Genomic DNA, 22,745 nt, shown 5'->3' on the forward strand with positions numbered 1-22,745 from the left:
TCAGTGGGGGGAGAAGCATTTTCAGAGTGTAACATCTTCTTCAGCTGGATCAAGTCCTCTTCCACAGGTCTGCTGTAGCACCTCTTCTAGGCAGCTGGTTTTGGGTGGAATGAGTCACTCTCTGAGGGATATCCCTCTCCCTCCCAGCTTCCCACCTCCCTCAGTTCTCTTTTAACAATGGGTGCCTAAAATTCAAGGAATGGGAATCTTACACCTATTGCTATTGAAATTTTATTGCCATTTCTGATTCACAGATTAAGTTAAAATGAAGTGTAAAACCAAGCATTTTAAAGTTGTGTTTAACTCGGTTCATTCAGTTAACCTGGACTAGCAGTGCAAGCAGCCAACAGTGTATCCAGAGCACTTTGTTCATTGCTCTGCACACTTCTCTACATCATGCACATATCCTACCTGCTGGTTTTGTCTCGTAGTCTTCTGGACTCCCCCATCTCTGTTAATTTTCTCTCCATTTCCTTCTTTGCAAAATCCAGTTTTAGTTTTCCTCCTTACCGTTTCCATTCACTATTCAGTTTCCTCTTAAAGGCACTGCCACTTTACAGTCTGGTTACTCTTCTGCTCGTGATGCCTTACAGTCGTCTTCCTTCCTTCCTTCTCTTCCTTCTGCCTCTCCTGTTGCCTCCACCCCATACCTCTATGCTCTCCAGAGCTTCTTAGTCCTCTTTGGTTCTCAGTGAAATGGGCAAATGGCTCTGCAAGCTCTCTAAAGCCAGGCATAATACTCCCTCTCTACCCTTGCAGTCAAAACCATTTCTTGCTTTTCCTTCTGCTGGTTAATGGACCTATCGTGATCTATCATGACATCACCCATGGGTTGTGTCTCCTTGACTGGCTGAGGATTAGCCAACTTTCTGGGTAGTAAGAAACAAGGTTTAAAAATGGAGGACCAAATGCTGAACTTCCAGATTCCTGTTTATGCCTTTAAGTAAATCACCTGATTTTCAGAAGGGATTTCAGAAGTGGCTGATGAGTGGTAACCACTTCTGAAAATCGGACAGTGACTTAGGGTGTAAGACTTAGTTAGGGACATAGTTTTTTAAATCATGAGGTTTTTGTGCCTGGCCAGAGTATTTCAGACTTAATGCCCAGATGTGAGTGCATTCTGGAGTCCTCTTCGCAAATAAGAGGTGAAGCACTGTCGGAAATGGAGTTAAAAGTGGAAGTGTTGGAATACACTCATCAGGTTCAGCTGTCCAAGGCAGCTAGAATGATACCCATATTTAAAGATGAAAAGAAGTCATTGTAGGCAGTGAAAATAATTACAGCTTCCCATATTAATTATCATATATGTTTCTGAAAAAAAACAAAGCTATAATACGCCCAGAGAGAATACAGATATAGGATCCGGTATGGCTCTGTAAAAGAAAAGAGAAACAGCTTTTGCAAAGGAAAACGGGAAGAGATAAAACTTATCTAGGCTTTCCAAACTAATATTCCAGAGATCTTCAAAACAGAGAGGAAATAACGTGAGAAATCAGTGTGGGAAGGAAATTTTGGTCATAGAACATAAACTTTATAAAAGGTCCAAAGACACCCAAATTAAACTTGTCAGGTTTTGGAATGAAGAGGAGCTAACAATAGGTTGCCTGAAAGATTTTTACTAGGACAAGTATCATTTAAAGCTTCATTATCTTGACAAGTGAGTGAACAGATGGCAAAATCTGTAGCAAACTCAAGATCTCCTGGGGTACTAAAGATTAGAAAGATTTCTGAGGACCAAATTCAAATCACCAAAGTGAGGTGATTTGACAACCTCAAAGCAGATGGGATTTCAATTTACCTAAGTGTGAGGTAATGCTCAGGAATGATCTGAAGCGTTCACTGATACTGCATACTTAATGAAGTGTTACCAGTTTGGAAAAATACCTAGGCAACATTATGGACAGCTTAATTAAAACAGCTCAGTGAAAACAGCTGTTCAATTTGCAGCACTAGTCGTGAAAGCAAATAAAATGCTAATTTATATGAACCATAAAGAACAGCATTGCTATTATTATAATGTCATCATATAAATTCAGGAACTGTATCACAGTGATGTCCAGCATTGTCAACATTACAAAACTGTCTACAAAAAGAAACATTCAGAGAAGTCAGTGAGTGATGATATGCAGGGAAGATACAATCATTTTACTTAACTAATGAAAAATGTTGTGCCACTAAATTCCTACTCACCTTTAAGTCAGAGGGATATCCAGTGAATGCAAGATACAAAATATGTAGCACCCTTATGTGCTGGAACCTGTTTCCTCAGTTAACAAGGACCATCAAATCAGCAAGAAACTGAGGGTTTTATGCTCACATATTAAGAAGCATGATGGGATTGAGGAGGGAAAGGGAAGTACCCACACTGGATGAAATTTTTCAGTCAAGCATATGGGAATTTTTACAATTACTTCAGCAAGTCAAGAATTTCACCATTAATGTGAGATTGTCACTAGTGTTTGGTCTAAATTGTGGGTGGTGGTTTTTTTTTTTTTAAAGAATGATTAGAGCAGGTCTTGTAGGAAAGGAAGCTGTCCCTGGTGATTACTGAGAAGACCTTGAGTTTCATCAGTTCTGCATTAAAAGGGTAATTTATACCTGTACAAAGTAGAGTAAGAGCCTATTGTTACTTTCTAGTAGTACATACAACCCACTTTGCATTTATGCTGCCCAGCTATGAAAGATGAACTATAGGACAGGAGGGAGGAGGATAAATCCAAATCTATTTAAGTCCTAAAGGAGGATAATGTTTTCCAGGTGAAGCGGTATTCCTTATGACTTGACTGACATCAGTGAACTACTTTAGATCACTGCAAAACCATTTAGCAACATTTCAGAAGAGAAATTAGGAATAGCCTCCAATTTGAGGCATAAGATGACTAGTTTTTGAGTTTCAGATTTACTTCTTACACTTTTTTCCCCTGTAGCAGTGACATTCACTAAAATATTTTTAAGGCCTGGACTCTGAAATTATGCATCTGATAATTTTGATCAAATTAACATCAAGGATTACTTAGTATAAATATTCTCTGTCAGGTAAATGAACTGATCTTCTGTCTCAAAAACTGAGTGAGATCCTGCTGAGTTATAATCCCTTTAGCACCTACTCTCCAAGCAATTTACATGTTTTTTTGTAATGTAAATGACTCAAAAAATTTCCCTGAAATGTATAACAATCTCAGGTAATTACTACTGAGCAGATTTATGTCAGCACATAATGATGAAAAGCTGTTGAATTGAGCCTGCATGACAGGAGTTTAAGTAAACAATATGAGCAGCATCTGTATCTGCAGCACTGTAAAGGTGTTCTGACATCATCCATAGGAACTAATTTCACTAGAAACCATTGCAAATGAACTTTGGAACCAGCAATACATAGAAGCAAAATAACAACTTTTTCTTGCCTTCTCAAACAGTCCTAAATGCATATCTCCTTCATTTGCATGGCAGTTAATTGAAGGCAAAGGGAATTGTGCGTGTGGAATCTCAAAAAAGTGTCTATTAATACTAAGAGGGGGCGTTGGGCCAGCTAGAATACAGTGCTCCAAGGGAGTACAAGGGAGAGGTGAAGCCTGCTCTGTTCTTTCTGGAATCAGCTTTTCAAGTAGTACTAAATGAAAAAGATGTCCCTTCCTGGAAAGCGAGTGGTGGCATTATCAGTAGCGAGCAGTGGCTGTGACCTCTGTCATCATTCCGGTCGCATCGCTGTACACAGCAGCAGGTGATGGGGAAACACCTCCTCAAGCTCCCTCTGCCTTTGGTATGCTGGGCCAGCTACAGAGCAGTCCCTGCTATCACCTTTCTTGGGAATGAAGTTGTACCAAGGACTGCTTTCAATCCCAAAAGAGAAAAGAAAAATATCTTAATATTTTCTATCTTTCTCCCATGGTGTTTGATGTTACTGTTTATACAATAGTAATTTAACGTCACTATTAAAATTCAGTTCTATGAAAAGCAAATGGGTGCATAGCATAGATTTTTTGCCTCTTGCATGCACAAGTTGGAGTCTATTTGGAAGATGACAATTATGGTTTGTGTGGTCGACCATTTCTCACAGTGAAATTCTTTTATATAGACAATACTTATACAGCAGCACATCAGTGTTCTCATAAAGTCTGCTGCCTACTATGCGTGACACCTTATAACTTACCTCTCTGTGCATATAGGTAGTATAGTCCACATAAAAATATAACATAGCTTTGTTTCCAAGACACTGAATCTTGGATGAAATTATGCGATTATGCAAACCCCCTCAACCTACATGCAAAAGGCAGGAAGAGCGTAAGCAAAACTAAGGTGAAGAAGCTACAAATTTGGTGTCACAAGTATTTTTTAGACTTGCAGTTCACAACTATGCTTTTGCCTCCCTTACTATGTGAAGCCATTACTGAAGCAATATTGGATGACTTCTGATAGCTTTTTTCTCCGAAGCTTTCTGTAATGGCTTCAAGGGCAGTACTACAGGCCTGTTCATGTTTCAACCAAAAAAAGTAAAACTCCCAGCAACTCACAGTAAACTGTCCTCTGTGCAGCTCTAAAAACTGAAACTGCAGTTGTTACTGCTGACTTGTTAATATAACACAGACATCGACATTTCCTGGTTACTGTAAACACTGAAATGCTTTTGGAGTTAATGGAATACAGGTGCTGCCTGACGCTACCAAAATGTTCTCACAGAAACAGAGACATTTTTGGTTAGAAAGAGCTGCAGATCCACCTAGTCCAGCCCCTTCTTCACAGCATGAATATCCTGCTTCTCAGTGGGAAGACCCAGATATGTTAAATGTCATGAAACAAGCATTCTTCCTAAGTTTAAGCTCCCTTATACTAGCAGGAACGGCCGTGCCACTTAGCCTGCTGGAACAGGGAGTGCTGTAATGCCAGAGCTGGGTGATGGAGTGGGCTTAGGCAGGCTCTGAGCCGGCTGGGAAACCTTCCCAGCGGGGCTGTGGGAAATGATCCTTACAATCAAACCGCCACCAGCCTTCGCTTCGCATGAGACTCAGGCAATACCGCGAACAGCCGATTGGCCCTTCTTTACTGTGGAAGCAAGAAGAAATGTAAAATCAGCCTTAATGATTTGAGATCCTGTAGAACTGTTTAGGTAAATAGGGCTTGGCTTGGGCCTCAGCCAAATTTTGATTCTGGTCATTATAATCTGCCTACCTGAAATTCTATCCCCTGTGGCACCTGGCCATGACATTCTTTATTTCCTGTCCAAAAACGTTAGTAGCATTGCGTTTCAATTCTATTAAATATATATATTTTAAATCTGTTAAATAAGTTAAAATAGTAGCTGTATGGCCAGTAATGAAAGAAGCTCTGTAAAAATCCATAGCTTGCAATATATTGATACTTGGCAATATGGTCCCATCAGTCAGTAGCCTGATTACTAGGAAAGCGTGTGCACGTAAATATTGGTGTATCTGAAGAAAGTTCTTACTCTTGTAAGTAAATTGGTGAGTAAATTGGTTTTGGGAACAATTCCATTGCATTTTTGTTAGAACCTGTTGTCAAGATTGATCATGTTTTCCTGTGTAATCCGGGAGAGTTATAAAAAAAAGAACAAGCTCCCAGGTCTCTGAACCAATATCCAGATACGGTGTGTGCTAAATTGCCACTGACTGCTGCAAGGCTTTTTTTACACAAATGTTCCAATTATTTCTACTGTGATGGTAATAACAGTTGGAAATTTTGAAAAAAAAAAATCTTGGTTTAGACAAGGTCCCAGTACAATATTAAGGAAATGAGCACTTTGAGAGCAAAGAAAGATGTAGTTTAGAATAATGTATTTTCGTCAAGCTACTAAAAAGGAGGGGAAAAATCAGACACCAGAAGCTGGAATGAGAAGAACAGGGGCGATATTCTGTGCTGAGACATTTCATGTTTCAACATAGCTGCTCACTTTTTCAAGGGCATTAATCACCTCAAAATTTCAAGCTCTGCTCCAGTAAAAAAACACTATATCTACACACATAAAATGTATTCCACTTTACCAGTTGCTTAATCATTGAAGAATTGGCTATTTCCACAGTGACCGGCTTTGCCCAGCCCAAGCTTTCATATCTGCGACATACTGTATTTTAAAGATGTCCACAGAGCATCTTACAAAAGGAAGTGAACGTTTATTGGCACTTGGTTTGTTTTGTCCATTCTTATCTCTGCTATCTGAGAAAGTGCAAGGGCTTTTGTGGCTGCAATTCTTCCAAATTTCAGCTTAAGTATCAGCTGTGTTGTCTACCTTTCAGTAGAAGCGCTCTGTTTACTCAGACTGTAATTCATCCAATGATCATTTGTGCCACAGTTACCTCCCTGTCCCCTTTTTCACCATTCTCACAGAACACAGCATCCTCCTACCTGTCACCCAGAGCCTTCACCTGGGGTTCATCATTCTCCTGTGACAACGTAGGCTGAGTTAAGGAGACAAGATCGGAGAAGTAGAGGGGTAATTAAAAAAACCTCTGCACGAGCTAGATACAACTAGGATGTGAGGTGGAGAGAAAAATCCAAGTTAAGGTTGGCCAGAATGTGATAATCCTGCTCCATGGTAAAACCAGGAAAATGGCAGTTATTTTCCAGAAAACCTGACATTTTCTCTAATTTTTATTCTGTAAGAATTTTTTTTTTTTGTCAGAAGGAGTTTTCCAGGTGAAAATTCGTGGTTGCTCTAGGAAAAACTTTCATCCCATGGTTACCATCTCATCTTTGTTCTCACTTACTCTGCCTTGATAGACACAACCTGGTCTGCTTCAGTGCATCCCAAATGCAAATACTTTGGCAGTTCTCTGCTGTCGCTATTCATTGCAGTTCATCCTGCCTTTACGTTGCGTCAAGTGGAGGCTACTTGGCTTAAGGCTGAAGGCCCTTCCTTTCCCTATCTGTCATTTGTTCGATATTAAAAGCTTGATCCCCACAATCTGTCTGTACAGGATGCTAGCTTTCGTTGTCTACTCCTTACGTTTTCAAATACACATTTGCATGCTTGCTCTAAAAGTGCCCCTCGTGCCTGGGAGTTGGTCCTCTGAATATAGAAAGATGCCACATTAACCTCCTGGGAGACCCTCTTGCTAACTCGCTTTGCGTCAGTGCCTCCAAAAACTAATTCTGGTGTGCTAACACCAGTAGTTACGACACTGGCCAGTATTGTTTTATTGTTCTCTTGTACTCCACCCTTCCTACCCCAGTTAGCTCTTCTCTCCACTGGTGTCTTGTTTTATATTTAGGTTGTAATCTCCTGAAGGCAAAGATTGTACTTTTGCTCCATCCAGTTCCTGGTTCTAAGTGCTTTGATAATACAGTTTATTAATAAGAATAATAATAAAGCACCATCCTCTGTATGAATAGAAGAAAAGCTTAATTCCCCCCCATCCCCTCCATGCCAGTTTTAGCAAGGGAGAGGGAGCACAGTCAAACAGCAGATACTTTGTTACTGTACTCTGTATCTGAGCATACTTAGAGCCTTTTCACAGTGAATACTGCAAGAAGTCCTGTTTATTTCAGCATTAATCACTGTGAACAAAAGTGAAAGAATTTGGCCCCGACTAATGAAAGCCAGCAGTGCTCTGCTGTTGGCAAAGTGCGGAGTGATCCTTTCCCAGAGCTTCGGAAAGCTGAAATGGAGAAGGATGAACAGATAGGTGCCAATCGCTTGATAAAGCAGGAAGGAGTGAAACTGCTTTATAATTGATCCTCATTAAAGCTACCTTAAAATGATGATAATTTGCATATGTAAATAACAAGCAAGGAGAGAGTTCCAGGGAACAAGCTGGAACATTTTGTCCTCGTTCACAATGATTCTTATTTTTCTATCCAAAATGTTTGTTTGTTTACTTAGATGTCAAAGAGGACACCTACTCATATGCCCTTAGTGCTTTTCACAGAACTTCAACCACAGAATTAGTATGCAATTCACTGCAGTCTGCTATTAGGAAAACAAGCAATGGAAAACCGTGAATCTTTTCTTCCCTTCCAGTGGTAACCCAGACTTACAACATCACACTGCGGACATTTAGCCTGTGATAGAAAACAAATTCCAGAGCCCTAGGACCCCCAAAGAGATAAAGATCATTGCCAAAGTTAAAAATATTACTTGATGTATTTATATCTAGGCTGTCTGAGCTACTATTTGAAGCTACAAAAGCACAGCAACACCATTTTGAGAATAATAAACTTCAAGAAGCTTCATTAATTTACAGTTGGTTCCTGAAGAATTAGATGTATTATAAATTTGGTATTGCACCAGATTAGCATCAGACTGCATCAGTGATCCTGTAGTACTAATTAATTTCCTCTTTTGCTTTATTATTGCTTTTTAAGAGATGCAAGTGTAAGGAGCTTGTGTCCACTAAGCAGCACACAGTAACCAAGGATGTATGTACTCTTCTCACATTTTCCTCTGCAAGATGTATCCTGTTTTATTCTTCTACAAGCAGATGAATATTGTGGCATGGTTAAAATAACAAAAAATCCTGACTCACCATAATTGAGGACTAGAGGAAAAAAAAGGAAAGAAGTTGTAATTTTATCATAGTCTTTCAGTAGTTTACAAATGGCAAACCAAGATGTAGTCACTTTTCTCTTTCATTAGGCCTGATTTTCTTCTTACCGGATGTATGGGAGTTTTTACGGTGACTTTATTAGGACTAGATCAGGCTGCAAAATGGAATCTGTAACAAATTAAAAACACACTGCTAATTAGAGGCCAGATTATTATGTAGTATCAATTAACTTGGCATTTAATTACCATGGTGATTGGGAGGAACTATAAATTGCTAAATATATAATTAGAACATCAGACTTCTGTGCCACAGTGTCATCAGAGCATGGGTGTAATTAGCTTAGATTTTCCCCCAACATTTTACATGCTTGCAAGATTTTAAGACAGACAAATACTACTTTCATTCCTGCCAATATTCTGTTATCAATGAGAAAAGACAAATATCATAGTTCAGCTTCTTTTAAGGCAACTGGGAATTTCCTCCTTTCTGCTCATCATATACAGTGTTTTTATTGCAATTACTCTGAACAGAACCATCTTGGCATGACTAGTATCAAGCAGGAAAACCGCTGTTTCTCTGGAAAATGTGCTTTCCTTTTCTTTCCCCCAGAAACACTATCTGTCTTGTTCAGGACATCAAAATGTTTCAAGCTGTAGGCAAGAGCACTGATCAGTTCACTACTTAGGCACTTAACCAACAGATGAAAATGCATGGAGGGAGACGAGAACTTTACCATTTAGTCATGCTTTCTAACATCCTAAAAGGAAGTGAAATATCTTTGACCTATGAATGATTCCTAACACATACCTTTCTTCAAGCAGGTTGTGTAGAACAGCTCTTAGTGTAACTGCTACTACTAGGTGTACTACATCAAAAATACCTGTGTTGGTAACTTGACTTCTGAACAGCTGACTATGATTAAAGGCGTAAAATAGGAATGGGCCAGTTGCTGCGTGAGATATTTTCGCATTACTCAATAGCATTGTTTTCTATGGGGAGAAAAGTACAGTATCTGATCTTGCTGCTGGATTTAGTTTTCCACAATAAAGTACCTGAAATTAGTAAGATTTTCATCAGTGCCTGCCACAGACTTTGGTCTAGGCTTGCTGGTTCAGTTCTGCTGCTGATTATGAAATACAGCCATATCACTGGAGTTTATCTTAGTAACCTGCGGTGAGATAACATGGTATTAGCAGTCGCTAGTATCTTACTGCTAATTAGCTGGTTTCAGTAAACCTGGAAGTCTGGGGACGTTTTTGATAAAGTAACATCTTCAAAAATGGTATGGAAGGGAAGAGAGTATCTTTTGTTGTATCACTACATTCTGGCCATCACAGAAAGCAACTGAAGAAAGGGAGATCTATCTTCCAGACAGGCTGGACACAGCAAGAGGGCACATTCAAGTGTGGCCACCAGAAGAGCACTGTTGAAGGTTACAGTACTGGCTGACACAGACTGGTACTGGTGGGTAGCGACACAGCAGTATGATACAAAACCTTCAAAACTGGTTTTATGATTTTACCCTTAGACTGTTTGCCACTGCTGATCTTTATAGGGCAGCTGAGTGCAATGTCAGAAATTAATTTCTTCTCTCTACCTGGTTCCTAGCGGAGAGGAGCCCGTGGCAGAAAACAGGCATCATAGGTCTTATGTACTGGTAATGGCTGTGTTGGTCGGGAATTAAATAAAGTGAGGCAGATGTCAGAAGCAGATTTACGGGACAGAGGAGCTGATTGTAGGAACTGTAATCCTCTCTTCTGCCATTAACATCAGCAGGTGTTTGCTCGGGATCATGGGATGTGGGAGTATTTACATGATTATGCCATCCCCCTTCCACATCTTGGATGCATCCATCCCTGGAAGGCATCCCTTTTCTCATAAGAGTTTGTCCAGTCATTTGGAGGACACTGTAGCTGGAATCGCAGGAAGAGGAGTGACATACAACATCATCACAAGTTCTGGGCAAGCACGTCATCTCCACTATATCAGATAAAGTAGAGTAGTTTAAGGTGAGCCTTTTAAGAGGAACCTTTTAAGAACGGGGACAATGGAAAACAAATTCACATCAGAGAGTAAGCAGAACACGTTATTAAAACTGAGTGGTGACACAGGATACATCTGTTTGTTTGCTTTTAGCTTCTATGGGTATTGCTGACATTGCAGTTACCATTTTAATTTAAACAAGACGGGGATATCGATAGCGTTTAACATGACTGCTTTACCAGGATATTCAGCTGTTTCAGTGTATGGCACTCACTTTCAGGAACATCAGCCTCTTCATTGCATGTTACAAATACTCTGCAAAAAGAGTAAGCAGTAACGCAATGGTTTGTGACTAAATGAAATGAAGGCCCTGTTGTCCTTCTCAGCTGTCGGCCTCTCTGCTGCCAGTCATGCTGGGAACCATCCACTCCGTGGGTGGCCGGGATAGGGAAGGGGCCACTGTTACAGCAGCATATCCCAGATCACAGAGGAAGCAGAGACCCAAAATTGGTTTCCTAAATGGGATAAGGGCCCTGATGTTGCTCTCTGGCTCGTCTAGGGATGGAGGAATTGGGATTCCTTTTAGTCTGTACATGGGTGCAAAAAGTGGCTGCCAGAGTAACCTTTTAGGAGCGTAAGAGCTTGTTGGAGAAGAGGACATGATGCAGGGGGCTGGAAGGGATGAGGCGGCGGAGAGGGAGGTGGGGGGCAAGTGGGTGGAATGGCGAGAAGGTGGAAAGGAAATGGGAGAGGCTGTGCTGCAAGGAGCATGGCTTGAGCTTGGGTGGAAGAGTTGAAAAACGCAGACCTAGGAAAAAACAATTTTCTTTCGGCGAAGGTCGTGCGGCACGGGTGAAGCACCTGTTACAGCTTCCCGCGGAGAAGGCGGCCCGCTGCCAGCCAGGTTTTCCGTCACCTCGTGGCGGGTGCCCGCTCCCGGCCCCGGGGCGGCGGCGGGGCTGAGGGGCGGCGGGGCTGAGGGGCGGCGGGCGCTCCCGGTCGCCGTCCGGGGAGCGCGAAGCCCGGCCGGCGCCGCTGGCCCTAGGCGCGCTGAGGCGGGCAGCGGGAGGCGGCGAGCGGCGGCCCACGGCTGGGCGCTGGCAGCAGGGCGGCCGGGGAGTGCTTGGCCGGACACTTCCCAAATTAAGGGGCACGGGCGCGGGCACAGGCGGGGGCGAGGAATTTAGCGGCGGGGCCGCGAGGCCTGGGCCGTCGTCGGCGCCTGAGCCCGAGGGGCGCGGGGTCCCGGCCGGGCCGCAGGGCGGGGGCGGCCATTTCCTGCCGCCGGCCCCTCACGGGCAGCAGCGGGGGCGACCCCCGCGCCGGGGCGGCCGCGGCCCCGCCTCGCCTGTGGGGCAGGAGCCGGGCCGGACCCCGGGGCGCCCTCCCCGCCCCGCGGGGGAGGGAAGGAGCGGGGAGGGCGGCGAGGCGGCGGGACGGGGCGCTGAGGAAGGCTGGCGGCGACGCTGCTGCCCCCGGGGCGGGGGCGGGCGGCGTGCCGGGCGGCGCTCAGGTGAAGGGGCCGGCCGCCCGGAGCGGCGGTAACGCGGGCTGCGGCGCGGCGGGGCTGCCCCGCGGCCCCATGTGGCCGCCGCCGCCCGTCCCCGGCGAGGGGAGCCGCCGCCGGCGCTGAGCGGGGCTGCCCGGGGCGGCATGCGGAGCCGCCGAGGATGAGCAGCCAGCGCCGCCCGGCAAAGGCGCAGCTCCGGAGGTCGCTGAGCGAGCAGCTGCGGGACTCCACCGCCAAAGCCTGGGACTTGCTGTGGAGGAATGTCCGGGAGCGGCGGCTCGCAGGTCAGTCCCGCCGCGCCGCGGCTGCCCGCTACCTGCCCGCGGCCGCCCGAGGGGGGACCCCGGGGCACGTCCCGGCCCCGGCGGCGCAGGGGGCTCCCCGCTCCGAGAGGACGCCCCGGGGGGCGGCCGGGGCGCCTGGGGGGCACCTGCCCCGCTGCTGCCGGAGCGCGGAGACCTCGGGGCTTCAGCCCGGGCGGGACGGGGAGCTCCCCGGCACCGCCTCAGCCACCGCACGGGTGCGGTTGGCAGTCGCCGGGCGGCTCGGGCTGCAGGCAAGAGCCGGGGCGCAGGCAGGTCGGAGCCCCCCCAGCCCCGTGCAGGCGGCCCCTGCCCGGGTCCTGGCAGCACGGCGGGGAGGGTGCCACAAGCAGTCGGGCTCCGGGCTGAACCGGGAGGTAGCCCAAGGTCGGAGGCACCTTCTGAGCATCTCAGAAGTCAAGAGGGTTGTGTTCGCCTTCGGGAAGCGGGCTCACCTGCTTGTCTGAGCAGTTTTCTGACTCAGCTGCAGCTCCAGGTCGGTTCCTCATAGGGTTTGTGCGTGAGGAGGACCGCAACTCCCAAAGAAAAATGGTTTGTTTAATTTCAGGCACTTTTATAGCTTTAGGTCACCTAACTGCTCTGGAGAACTGGGTTCCTGCAGTCTTACCATCCCCAGGTGGAGACCAGAAGGACACAGGCTAGGGCGGGTGCTCCAGTAGGTCGGGTAATATGTAGAGCACTGCTGTCGCAGCAGCACATTAGCTTTACCCATGCAAACATATCGCTACTTTGTATTTGTAAAACACTTCATGAATTAAAAGATCTAGAGGGTGCATGCAAGTGCAAGGTAGAGTTATTATACTGGAAAACAATACATGAAGATTTATGAGCAGAATCGTGTATAATGAAGGCTAATTTGTGAAGATGGATTCCTCTGCCACATCCTACAGCATTGTTAGGAGTTTGGTGACCTTGCCTAGGCCACTGTGACGTGCTGGTATTGTATAATACGGAGGTAAATAGTTTATGATATAGGTCTCTAAACTGTGTCTACAGCACGTTAGCTCTTATGTACATGCAATTAAAAATTGCATGGTAATTTTTTGAAAAATGAATCTAAAGTGGGTAGCCACAATAATGAATTACTAAACTAGCTAATTTTGTAGTGTTATGGTTACCCAAAATATTAATCTGTCTTTACATGTAATCTACTTATTCCTATATTAATGGCAGATGCCCAGCAGACATTCAGTAAGGATACTCTTGGCTATTTTTTTCTTTTTTGGTCAAAGACAACTATTGCTTGATTGAGCAAAGGACCTGGGCAGGCTGCCATGAAGCTGTAGCCAACTTCTTAAAGCAACTGGGTATTAAAATTGATAGAGTCAGACATTTTATTTAAGGTGGATAGAATACTAATGTCCTCAGTTTATGCACTGCCATAATTTCAGTGCTATTTGTAATATGCTGGTGAGACACTGATACACATGCCCTTTAATTAAATGAAGTATCTGACAATGTAACAAAATGTGTACACAAATGACATCTGTTGATTCCAGTTACGTTCTCTTGTTCAGATGTTTTTATGTCTCTGGGATTTTTGTCCTGTTTTTGTATTTATTTGTCCCTCTGGCCCCCATAACTGCAGTGCATATTCCTATGCCTCTTCTTCCAGCTATCGTTAATGAGAAGGCAAGGAATTCAAGCTGAGCTAAATGTGTCATTATTTGCCGATTGCCAGACCAGCTTCTCCTCCATTGCAATGGATCCAATCCCAGTCAGGTAGACAGTCGCACAAGTTCCCTTTTTTTTTTTCCCTCAAAGTTGACACTGTGGTTCAGATTGACTGACAGAGCAGCAGTGTAACTGGTAACAAGTGTTTAGGAGCAATGACCAAACCAAAACGCAGTTTTAACCATCAAGCCAAATAAAGACTTGTGATTAAATTATTGTTGTGATGACAGCTTTGCAGGCACTTAGTTATTCTTTTGGTCTATTTTACTTTTTTATCTGTTTGTTAAAGTTTCAGACACCAGTTGCCCAACATTTACTTGTAAAGAAAGTAAGCACAAGACAGCTTAATTTATAAAAATGATATAATCATCAGCGTTGGATGAGATGGTGGGAGGTCTCTAGTCCAGCCTCCAGCTCAGAGCAGAATCGGCACTGGGAGCAGGGCAGGTTGCTTAGGGCTTTCCCCAGTGTTCCCTGGGAAGAGTTGCTGCCCCAGTGTCCATGTGCTGGAGCAGAGGGCAGCAGTACACGGTTGGGCAGCGGGGGTGTGAGCTGGAGCAAGGAGCTGAACCTTGGCTAGAGCAAGGAGAGAGCTGAACCTTGGCTTGGCCGCTGTCAAAGAGGCAGACAGCATGGCTGGGTTGCTGTGGAAAGTAAGCTGTGCATAAAAGGACTAAAGGACTGCTACAGTGTGCTCCTTCCCTCCCTCCCTCCCTCAGCCTTTACAGCAGAGGTGATGAGCAGCAGCCTGGCTCCTGGCATGCTCCTGGGACAGGGCTGCTCCGTACTGTCTCTTATTCAGGACGGATCCATGGTGCCCAGCAGCTCTTAGTCACTCTTTCTGATTCACTGACCAGGATTTGTTTTTTAAACAATGAGTGTACCCGCTACAGTGCCACAAATGCCAGCCTTAGTTTTTCTGTGCTTTTCATAATTTTTGCAGAGGTAGTTTGTTCGGTAGTTTGTGGGAAAACTGTTTGTTTTCCCACTGTCTTTATTGTTTAAGTTGGGATTCATGAATTGATTGGGAAATTTTAACTCTCTTGTTGGAGTGGGGATCTATTTGTCTGGAAAGTTATATAAAATGCTATTGGTTTAATGTAATTCTGAGCCGCTGTGCAATGCATTATTGAAAGCCATTGCTTTAGGAATTTGACTTATGTATTTAACAGACTCTTTAAAAATGTTGACCCTAAGGTGATTCTGAGATCCCACTCAAATCATGATCACCTGTTAGAGTAAAACACAACAAGTTGTAGTTGTTACACCGTCTATGTATATATGTTGTATGTAGTGAAAAGTGCCACCCTCTAGCTGGCATTCTTTCAGTTACTCTATACTAAAAAAAACCCCACAAAGAATATATTTAAGCTTTGAAGCTCAGTACTTCAAGTCAGGAAACACCAGAGGTAAGGATGCCTGTTGCTGCCTTGTTGTGCAGCTTCCTCGCAGCGTAGGATTGTCTTTTAATGACATTCCCCTTCTTTGCACAGAGCTTTTGTGCCTCATTCAGTGCACAAAGTAATGATCCCCATTGCTGACTCTGTTAACCTAGAGCCTGCTGTACTGCAGCCTTCTGAAATCCTGGACTGAGCACAGAACTACAAATTCCCTCAAGTGTGTCATGAGCATGGTGCTTAGGAGTACCAAGTCTTATGTACTTTGTACCATTAATGTTTTAATAGTATTCCTAGAAGCTGTAAGGTTGTATTGTTCCCATTTTACAGGTAGCAACCAGATGCACAGTGAGATTGAACTTAGGACTATCAATAACTCTGAGTGTTAGACCTTCAATTTTCTACTTTAATATTCAAATTATGGCTCTTGGTGGCTCCTATTGTGCACCACGCGTGCAAATCAGCCTCCAGGATGTCATTGTACTGCACCCAGGGAATGAGTAACTTGCAATTCCTGGTGGTCTGGTCAGATTTCGTTTCAAGTAACTTGCTGAAAACCAGAGAGGGATAGAAGTGCAGGGGCACCATTTATTTGGCATAGTCTCAGAAACACGTTTTTTTCCTGTGTGCTGTCTCCCACCCTTTCCTGCATGCCTTCCAGCATCTGCAAGAGATGTAGCAGGTGGCTACAGCTGGCTTAGTTGGGTACGTGACTCCGATATGCGACTAGATCATTGTTCCTCATCAGACAGGATCCTAGGGAAGTGCATGTGTGGATGTGGTTCAGACTTTGTCCTAGCGCCTAATGGCAGGAGGGCTGAGTTAGGATTAAACAGGTGACTTCAATTCTGAGACTTCCTGAAGTTTGCACACTTGACTTTGTGACCCTAACATTCTTCTAATAATAGAAAGTTTTGTCTCTAATTTCCTAGCTTTAGCTTTTAACTGTGGTTTAGCAATCCACAGATTGCTGTCAGGATTTCTGCTCTGTAAGGCTGCCACTGCTGTGTCTGCAGCGTACATACACCCTCAGCCTTTTTGCCAAATCTCTTCTCACCTGAGCTTCGTGTCCCACAATACTTCATATGTTCTGTGTTCTTGAAGAGATTATATCCCCATTTGATTTCCTCTAGCTCTTCAGGTACAATTCCTCTTACCTCTTCATTGACGTCCTCTCTACTGCCTGAATGCTGACAGCAGTACAGAACAGGATACCCCTGAGCACTGTCCCAGCTCCTACTTAGCTGCAGAGCTCCCCAGGAGCAACTGCCTGGGGTGATTTTGGATGTTGGATGCTCCCACCCTGTTCTGGGCTTGGCTGTGCTCGATCTGGGGGCAAGTTTTCCACCCAGTCTCCAGCAGTTTGCTCAGACTGACATTTCAAAGTTTTATAACTTGGCCAAGTTTGGACAGATTTTTCAGAGACCAATGCTAGAGTGACTCTTGAACCTTCTCTGTGAGGTTACGAGTGTTTGTTTCAAAGGATGAAGCACTAGTTTCTCAATCAAGCACCAGGAAGATGTACAGTGGGAAAACATACCATGGACTAATTTTATCTTAGAAATGGATGACCTGCAACACCAAAAATTTGAACAGGACCATGAGGCAGGCCTATGTTAAAAGAAAATTTTAGTCTAAGGAAGCCAAAATTGAAGATCTTTAAATGGAAAGGTTTAGAAAACCTACTCTTGGGTATCCCTTACTGTTCAGAAAGGCCTTACACACTGATTTGCAGCTACAAGTATCTCTTCAAATATGTCTGAAATGCATTTAGGTCAGAGATGAAACTGAACATTAGCTGAAGTAGGGTAGAAAATGGAGAATAATTTGTTCAGCAGAAAGTAATTGCAACATTCAGTATTTGGCACCGACATCAAGGCAATGCCCCTTCTCCTCTCAAGAGTCACTTGTGGTTGGTTCGTGGTTTGTTGTGGTTTTATTGGGTGCAAATGATCAAGCCTAAGTTTGTAATTGCACCTCTGGTGACATGGTGCTCCCTGGCACCAGCTGATCTGTTGATCCTGGGGAATATGGAAGAAAAAAGTGGGTCTTAAAAAACTAGTGGTCACAACCAGAACTATATGAATTTTAGCACAGTTTTCTGTCGCGCCTGCATGGAGGCAAGAGCAGCCATATTTCTGGAGCCTAATTAAAAAAGCATCAAATCTATAGGTGCCTCATAGTTTTTATTTCTCAGTTAAAATGAAACATTTTTGAGAAATTGCTTTTCCAAGTTTGTACCTTGTGAAGCAGAGCTCATTATCTCTGGTGTGATGTATCCTGAGGTCAGTGTTAGGAGACCCCGAAGGAAATACGTGTACCAGGCTCCCAGGTCCTACCCCTGAGCAAAAGCAGGAGTCTCAATATGGGCCCAACCTTAATCCTGCTGCATCTTGATGTTATTCTATTACTGAAATGTCTTCTTAATTAAGAGCTTTGTGAATGGTGCAGATGTGGCAGGTTAATCAAATTAAAGCCATTCAAGAAAACAGTGGATTTTTTTATAAAATAATTTTGCCAGGTCAGTTTTCATTAGGGAGTGCAGGAGATGTGCATGTGAAAAAATCTAGTATTTGTTGTGGCCTGTTTGGTAGGCATACTTTTATGTTCTGCTTTAAAATCATGCACATATGTTTTCAGAAAGCAGAGATGTTGCAGTCTGTGTCCCCACCAGTGCACTGGAGAGTACAAGATGCTGATTCTCATGTATGCTGATAAGATGCATATGTGTAAATTCCCCCCTAAACCGACCCCATCAATGGGAAAAGACTGTCCTTTGTCAAGGAGAAAAGTTATGAAAGATGTTCTTTATTCAGGATGGAGTGCTTGAGGGAAGAAAGAAAGAGACTTGTGAGTGATGGTCAGGCATGCCAGGAAATTTTCTGCTCTTGTATCAATCCTAAAGAAAATGTAATAGCCAAAAAGTAGTCATTGATCTCATAACTTATATTAAACACACTACATACTCTGCATTAATGTTAGGACTTTTTTTAGGTGACTTTCTTTAAAATAGATAGATGCTGCTCTTTGCATGCATGTTATGTCAGTATTCTGTAATTTCCATCTCCTTCCCTAGACACTCCCTGAAGCCCAGTGGTTTGAATCTGAAAAGGGGGCGATGGTGGCAAAATACCACCATTGTTAGTTCTGCTGCTGCCGGGTTCTCATGACCCTCAGCAACAAGAAGTTAATTCCAGAAATACAATTACAAAAATACCAATATGCTTGACCTGCCAAGTATTTCTGTATCAGCATGAGACTGCGGAGGGGGGTGATGGAGGACTCCCCACTGTCTCAAAGTCCAGAGAAAGATGTAATTTTCTCATACCCACTCCCGTGGCTCCGCTGCTGTTTGCCCTGTAAGGTTTGGAGTGACTGTGGAGGAGCAGCAGAGGTTCCTGGGGCAACAACAACATTCATTTTCTGGTTTTACGTTTAATATATAAATTCTGTATTTGAACAAGTCCTGCTTCCATCAGAGCGTGCTATATCAGAGATTGTTTTCCTAAGAGAAATTCAGTTTTGATTACTTAATTTCCTAACATTATCACATACAAAACTCTGCTGATAAAATGGGGAATCAGTGCTGGTAATAGGACTGGATATAATTTGAATCAGTCAGTTTTTATTTGATAGTTATTTAGAAAAGATTCTTGATAGGTCTCCTTCTTTCTGGAGCTTGGCTGTTCACTGATTTCAATGACGTTAATTTTTAGAAAATACCTTTTTTTTTTTTCCTAGAAAGTTATAATGTCTTTTTATAATACAGATTTCTTCTAATTTTTTTTTTTTTTGCTACTGACTTTGTGTGGTTCCTTGAGCATCCACAAGGTTCTTTTCAGTTCTCAGTAGACAAATATGTCTCCTTATTTCTCCGCACAGTTCATTCCACCTGTAGATGTTTCCTATGTGGCTAGAAGACGGCTGATACCTTGTCAGTATGCTACACCATGCCTTTATGGAGGATTCCTGTAACCATTGTAATTATTGCTGATGTTTGCAGACTGTAATATTGGATACAAATCATAGTACTATTTTTCCAGAAGCAGTATATTTAATACAATATTGTTTAAGTTCCTGTACGCTAGATAGGTATGTTTATTGGTACTCATATTTTTCTGTGATATATAGGAGCTCATATAGACATATAAATACTTATTTGTCTGACGTTAAGCTGTAATGACATTTTTCCATCCCAAGATTGCTTCTTAATACCAGTCATGGCATATTAAATTATGTATCTTCTCAGTTATTTCCTATTAGGTGTTTTGTATTTATTTGTATGACTGTAATCCTACAGACCACTTTTCATATCCCCACGCAAGCGACTTTATAATAATAACTATGCCAGAACATTTATATAGAACATTTATATCCACAATAAACTTTTAGCTGCTAAGTGAACACCATAATAATTCCCATCAATACAGCCTTGTTGGTGGCTGGCCAGCAAATTAGGAATTCCTAGACATGGGAAATTTCTGGACTCAGTAAGGCCCTGGAGACTGGACTTGACTCTTCTGCTTTCCCAGCTACAGTAGGATGTGGTGTTTAGTTTCAGGAATCAGTGAAGTCTCAGTTGTGAATTTTGTGTTATTGCTTTCTGTTTGAATGAAAAAACCTCTTCAGGAATGTCCCATGCTGTAATGTTTTTAAGGATTCTGAGAACTTAGATGACTTAACAATTTGATTTGTGCAATACTTGCCAGGCAATGGCTTTGTTTCACAGCAGTGGTTTGAGGTACATTTGTCATCTTGTATTTTGTATTTCTTGCATTTTGTATTTCTTGCATTTCCTGTGAGACAGATGTTCTGTCTTGCTCTTCCTAATTTCTTTTGGTTTTCTGTCATAGCATGGCCAATTCCTGTGCTGCTATATATCATAATTCCTTTAAAAATCATCCCGTTGAGTCACAGCGCATTGAGAAACCCAGCTTTCACTTCAACTGAAGCATATTTTAATATCAAATTTGAAAAGAAAAGCTTGAAAATATGAACTTCAGAATTTGAAAAGACAGAAAACAACAACAAAAAAATGCATTTTGTAAAATGTCATAGTTTTAAGCCAGCCTCATGATTTTAAAGAAGTTGCCTGTCTTATGATTCTTGAAAATTATTAGTTTTGGGAATATTCTTTTCAATTAATGAAGAATTTGTCATGGTTTCTTTTGTTTATTAGAGGCTTAAAAGCATGACATTGTAACAGGCTCCTTGACTGACATTAGAGATTCCACAAGAAGACTGCACTTCTGTAGCTCCTTTGCATGTCCTGTTTACAGTTCAAAAATCAAAATATTTTGACAATCAGACTGTCCTGGTGCAGCTTATATTGCAAATAAGCAAAGATGGCATGTATACAGATAAGAGTGCAGCAAGTAACTATGGTACAAGAAGGGATCAGGAACATCTGCAATTCATGGCACTTGGTTCCGAAAAACCCAAAACTCCAAAAATCAATTTAATTAAATTAGGTAATAAGTAATTTCATGTGAAATACTCTGCCTGTCATTCCAGTAGAGGGCAGTAATTTACATACAGTAATATCAATCAGTATGTGTACACACCACGCATCACAATACTAGACACAATAACTGGTTTTACTAAGATAGTGCAATATTCAAGGCATATTAAGTCCCTCAAGGATAGCGTGCCACCCTGAAGTTTTATTTTCTGTGCTTTTGCAGTAGGACTTAATCACATTTAATTACAGTAGTGTTTATGCAAGTTGCACTCAGCTCACTAAACTAAATCACCTCCACATGCCCCGATGCTACATGCAGAGGTCTGCAACACATGCCCCCAGTTTAATGCCATAAAACCCTCAGACTGAGGGACTGTGACACAGCTTTACATTATCTGGGTCACTTAAAGCAAGAAGACATGCCAAAAACTATGTGTTTGGATCCCAAAGTAATCACGTGAGGTCCAAAACCATACAGTGCAGATACAGCCTTTCTTACCTGCAGGGTGCTAGTCTGGAGCAGTGCGTACAGACCAACTCTCTGTCCCTTGGCATAGCGTCCTGAGATTACTTCCAGTAATTACTACATTTAGCAATGTAGAAGTAGACCAAAATTCATGAGAGTTAAAAAACATGAGATGCTTTCAGCGAGCATGCCAATCAAAACTAAAACATATTCTGCTGTATATATTCATCAGAGTGAACTGTATTTCAACAGATAATTTCATTGAGGGTACTGATTTTTTTTCCCTTTTGCTGTTGAGCAGTAAGTACATAGGAAAGGTTTTGTGTCCAGAGATCATTTTTACAGATCCAGCAATGTGCTGTAGTACAGTGGAAGAGGAGGCACTGAAACTTATAATCATTGTGTTTCTTAAGAGGTAACAATTTGATTCCTAATCTATTTCAAAACCACTACCATTTAAAATTTATGCTTAGCTAAAAATTGTTTAATCTGCCAGTATTTCTTTAGCAGCAAGATAAATTCACTAACTCCAAAATAGCTTTCTTAATTCTGTCAATACTTTGCAAATTTTACTTGTCACAAATCTAAAATAATGCGGGGATAATTGGTTTCTTCTGTTGCTAGAGCGAAATGAATGGCAGTGGTGCACCAGGAGGATAAGCAGCATGTTTTCTGGGGAGGAGGGATTCGTATCCCAGGCCATGATGAGGCAGAAGACACTGAACCTTCACAGGTCATTTAATAGAGCAGCACTTTAAAAAAACCCAACAAATTGAAGTATTGGTTTTGTTACAGAAAGAATTTAAAGAGAAATTACCTTCTAGCACAGAAGCATAGTACAAATACACCTTATATCATATGTAGATATGTTTGAATCTGAGCTAATTGTTGCTTGAAATATCTTTGTATTTGGACTTCCATCACTGCAATTTAGGATGAAACTCAGGGTAACTGCCAGCTCCAGGAAGGGTATCACTTGAGGAAATGTCAAGAGAGTTAAGTAAAAAATAATGTTAGAGATGATACTTCTCTCAGTCAAAATACTGAAGAGGTACACTTAGCATTGGAAAAAAAGGTTCCTACAGATTTAGGAACCTCCTGCATTGCTTCATAGCTTGGACTTCCTAAGTGCATCGCATACATGTGTAAGTTTATTTTGGATTCACTGCATGGAGGAGTGAGGATCTGGTCATTTGTCCCAACTTTGAGGTTATTTTCAATGTGCCTCTCATTCCTCTGGTAAATGTGCCTCTTTTTCTGCATCCCAGCCCCACTCATCCTGATCTGAATGACATGCTGTTTCATAGCTTATCCAGAATAATGCTGTAGTAAATTATTTGAGACTGTGAGACGTTTATGTGTCAGTTGACTGCTAAAAGAACATGCGATTGGCATCTCATGGTTTTGCTCATTTTAAGAGGTCTCTTTAACGT

The 22,745-nt window shown here is 42.6% G+C and overlaps 1 protein-coding gene across 2 annotated transcripts in view; it reads left to right on the top strand.

Annotated features, from left to right (window-relative positions):
• The window catches only part of STARD13 (StAR related lipid transfer domain containing 13), a 257,049-nt gene that overhangs the window by 100,013 nt on the left and 134,291 nt on the right, over positions 1-22,745 (top strand). The window contains exon 1 of one of the 2 annotated variants that reach the window (XM_075705382.1): positions 12,152-12,275. The exons of the other annotated variant lie outside the window; for it this stretch is intronic. Coding sequence (XP_075561497.1) covers positions 12,152-12,275 — 124 coding nt within the window. Of the gene's footprint in view, positions 1-12,151; positions 12,276-22,745 lie in introns of those variants that run through there. 2 annotated transcript variants of the gene reach the window in all.

This window comes from Pelecanus crispus, chromosome 1, assembly GCF_030463565.1.
Source record: "Pelecanus crispus isolate bPelCri1 chromosome 1, bPelCri1.pri, whole genome shotgun sequence".
NCBI lineage: Eukaryota > Metazoa > Chordata > Aves > Pelecaniformes > Pelecanidae > Pelecanus > Pelecanus crispus.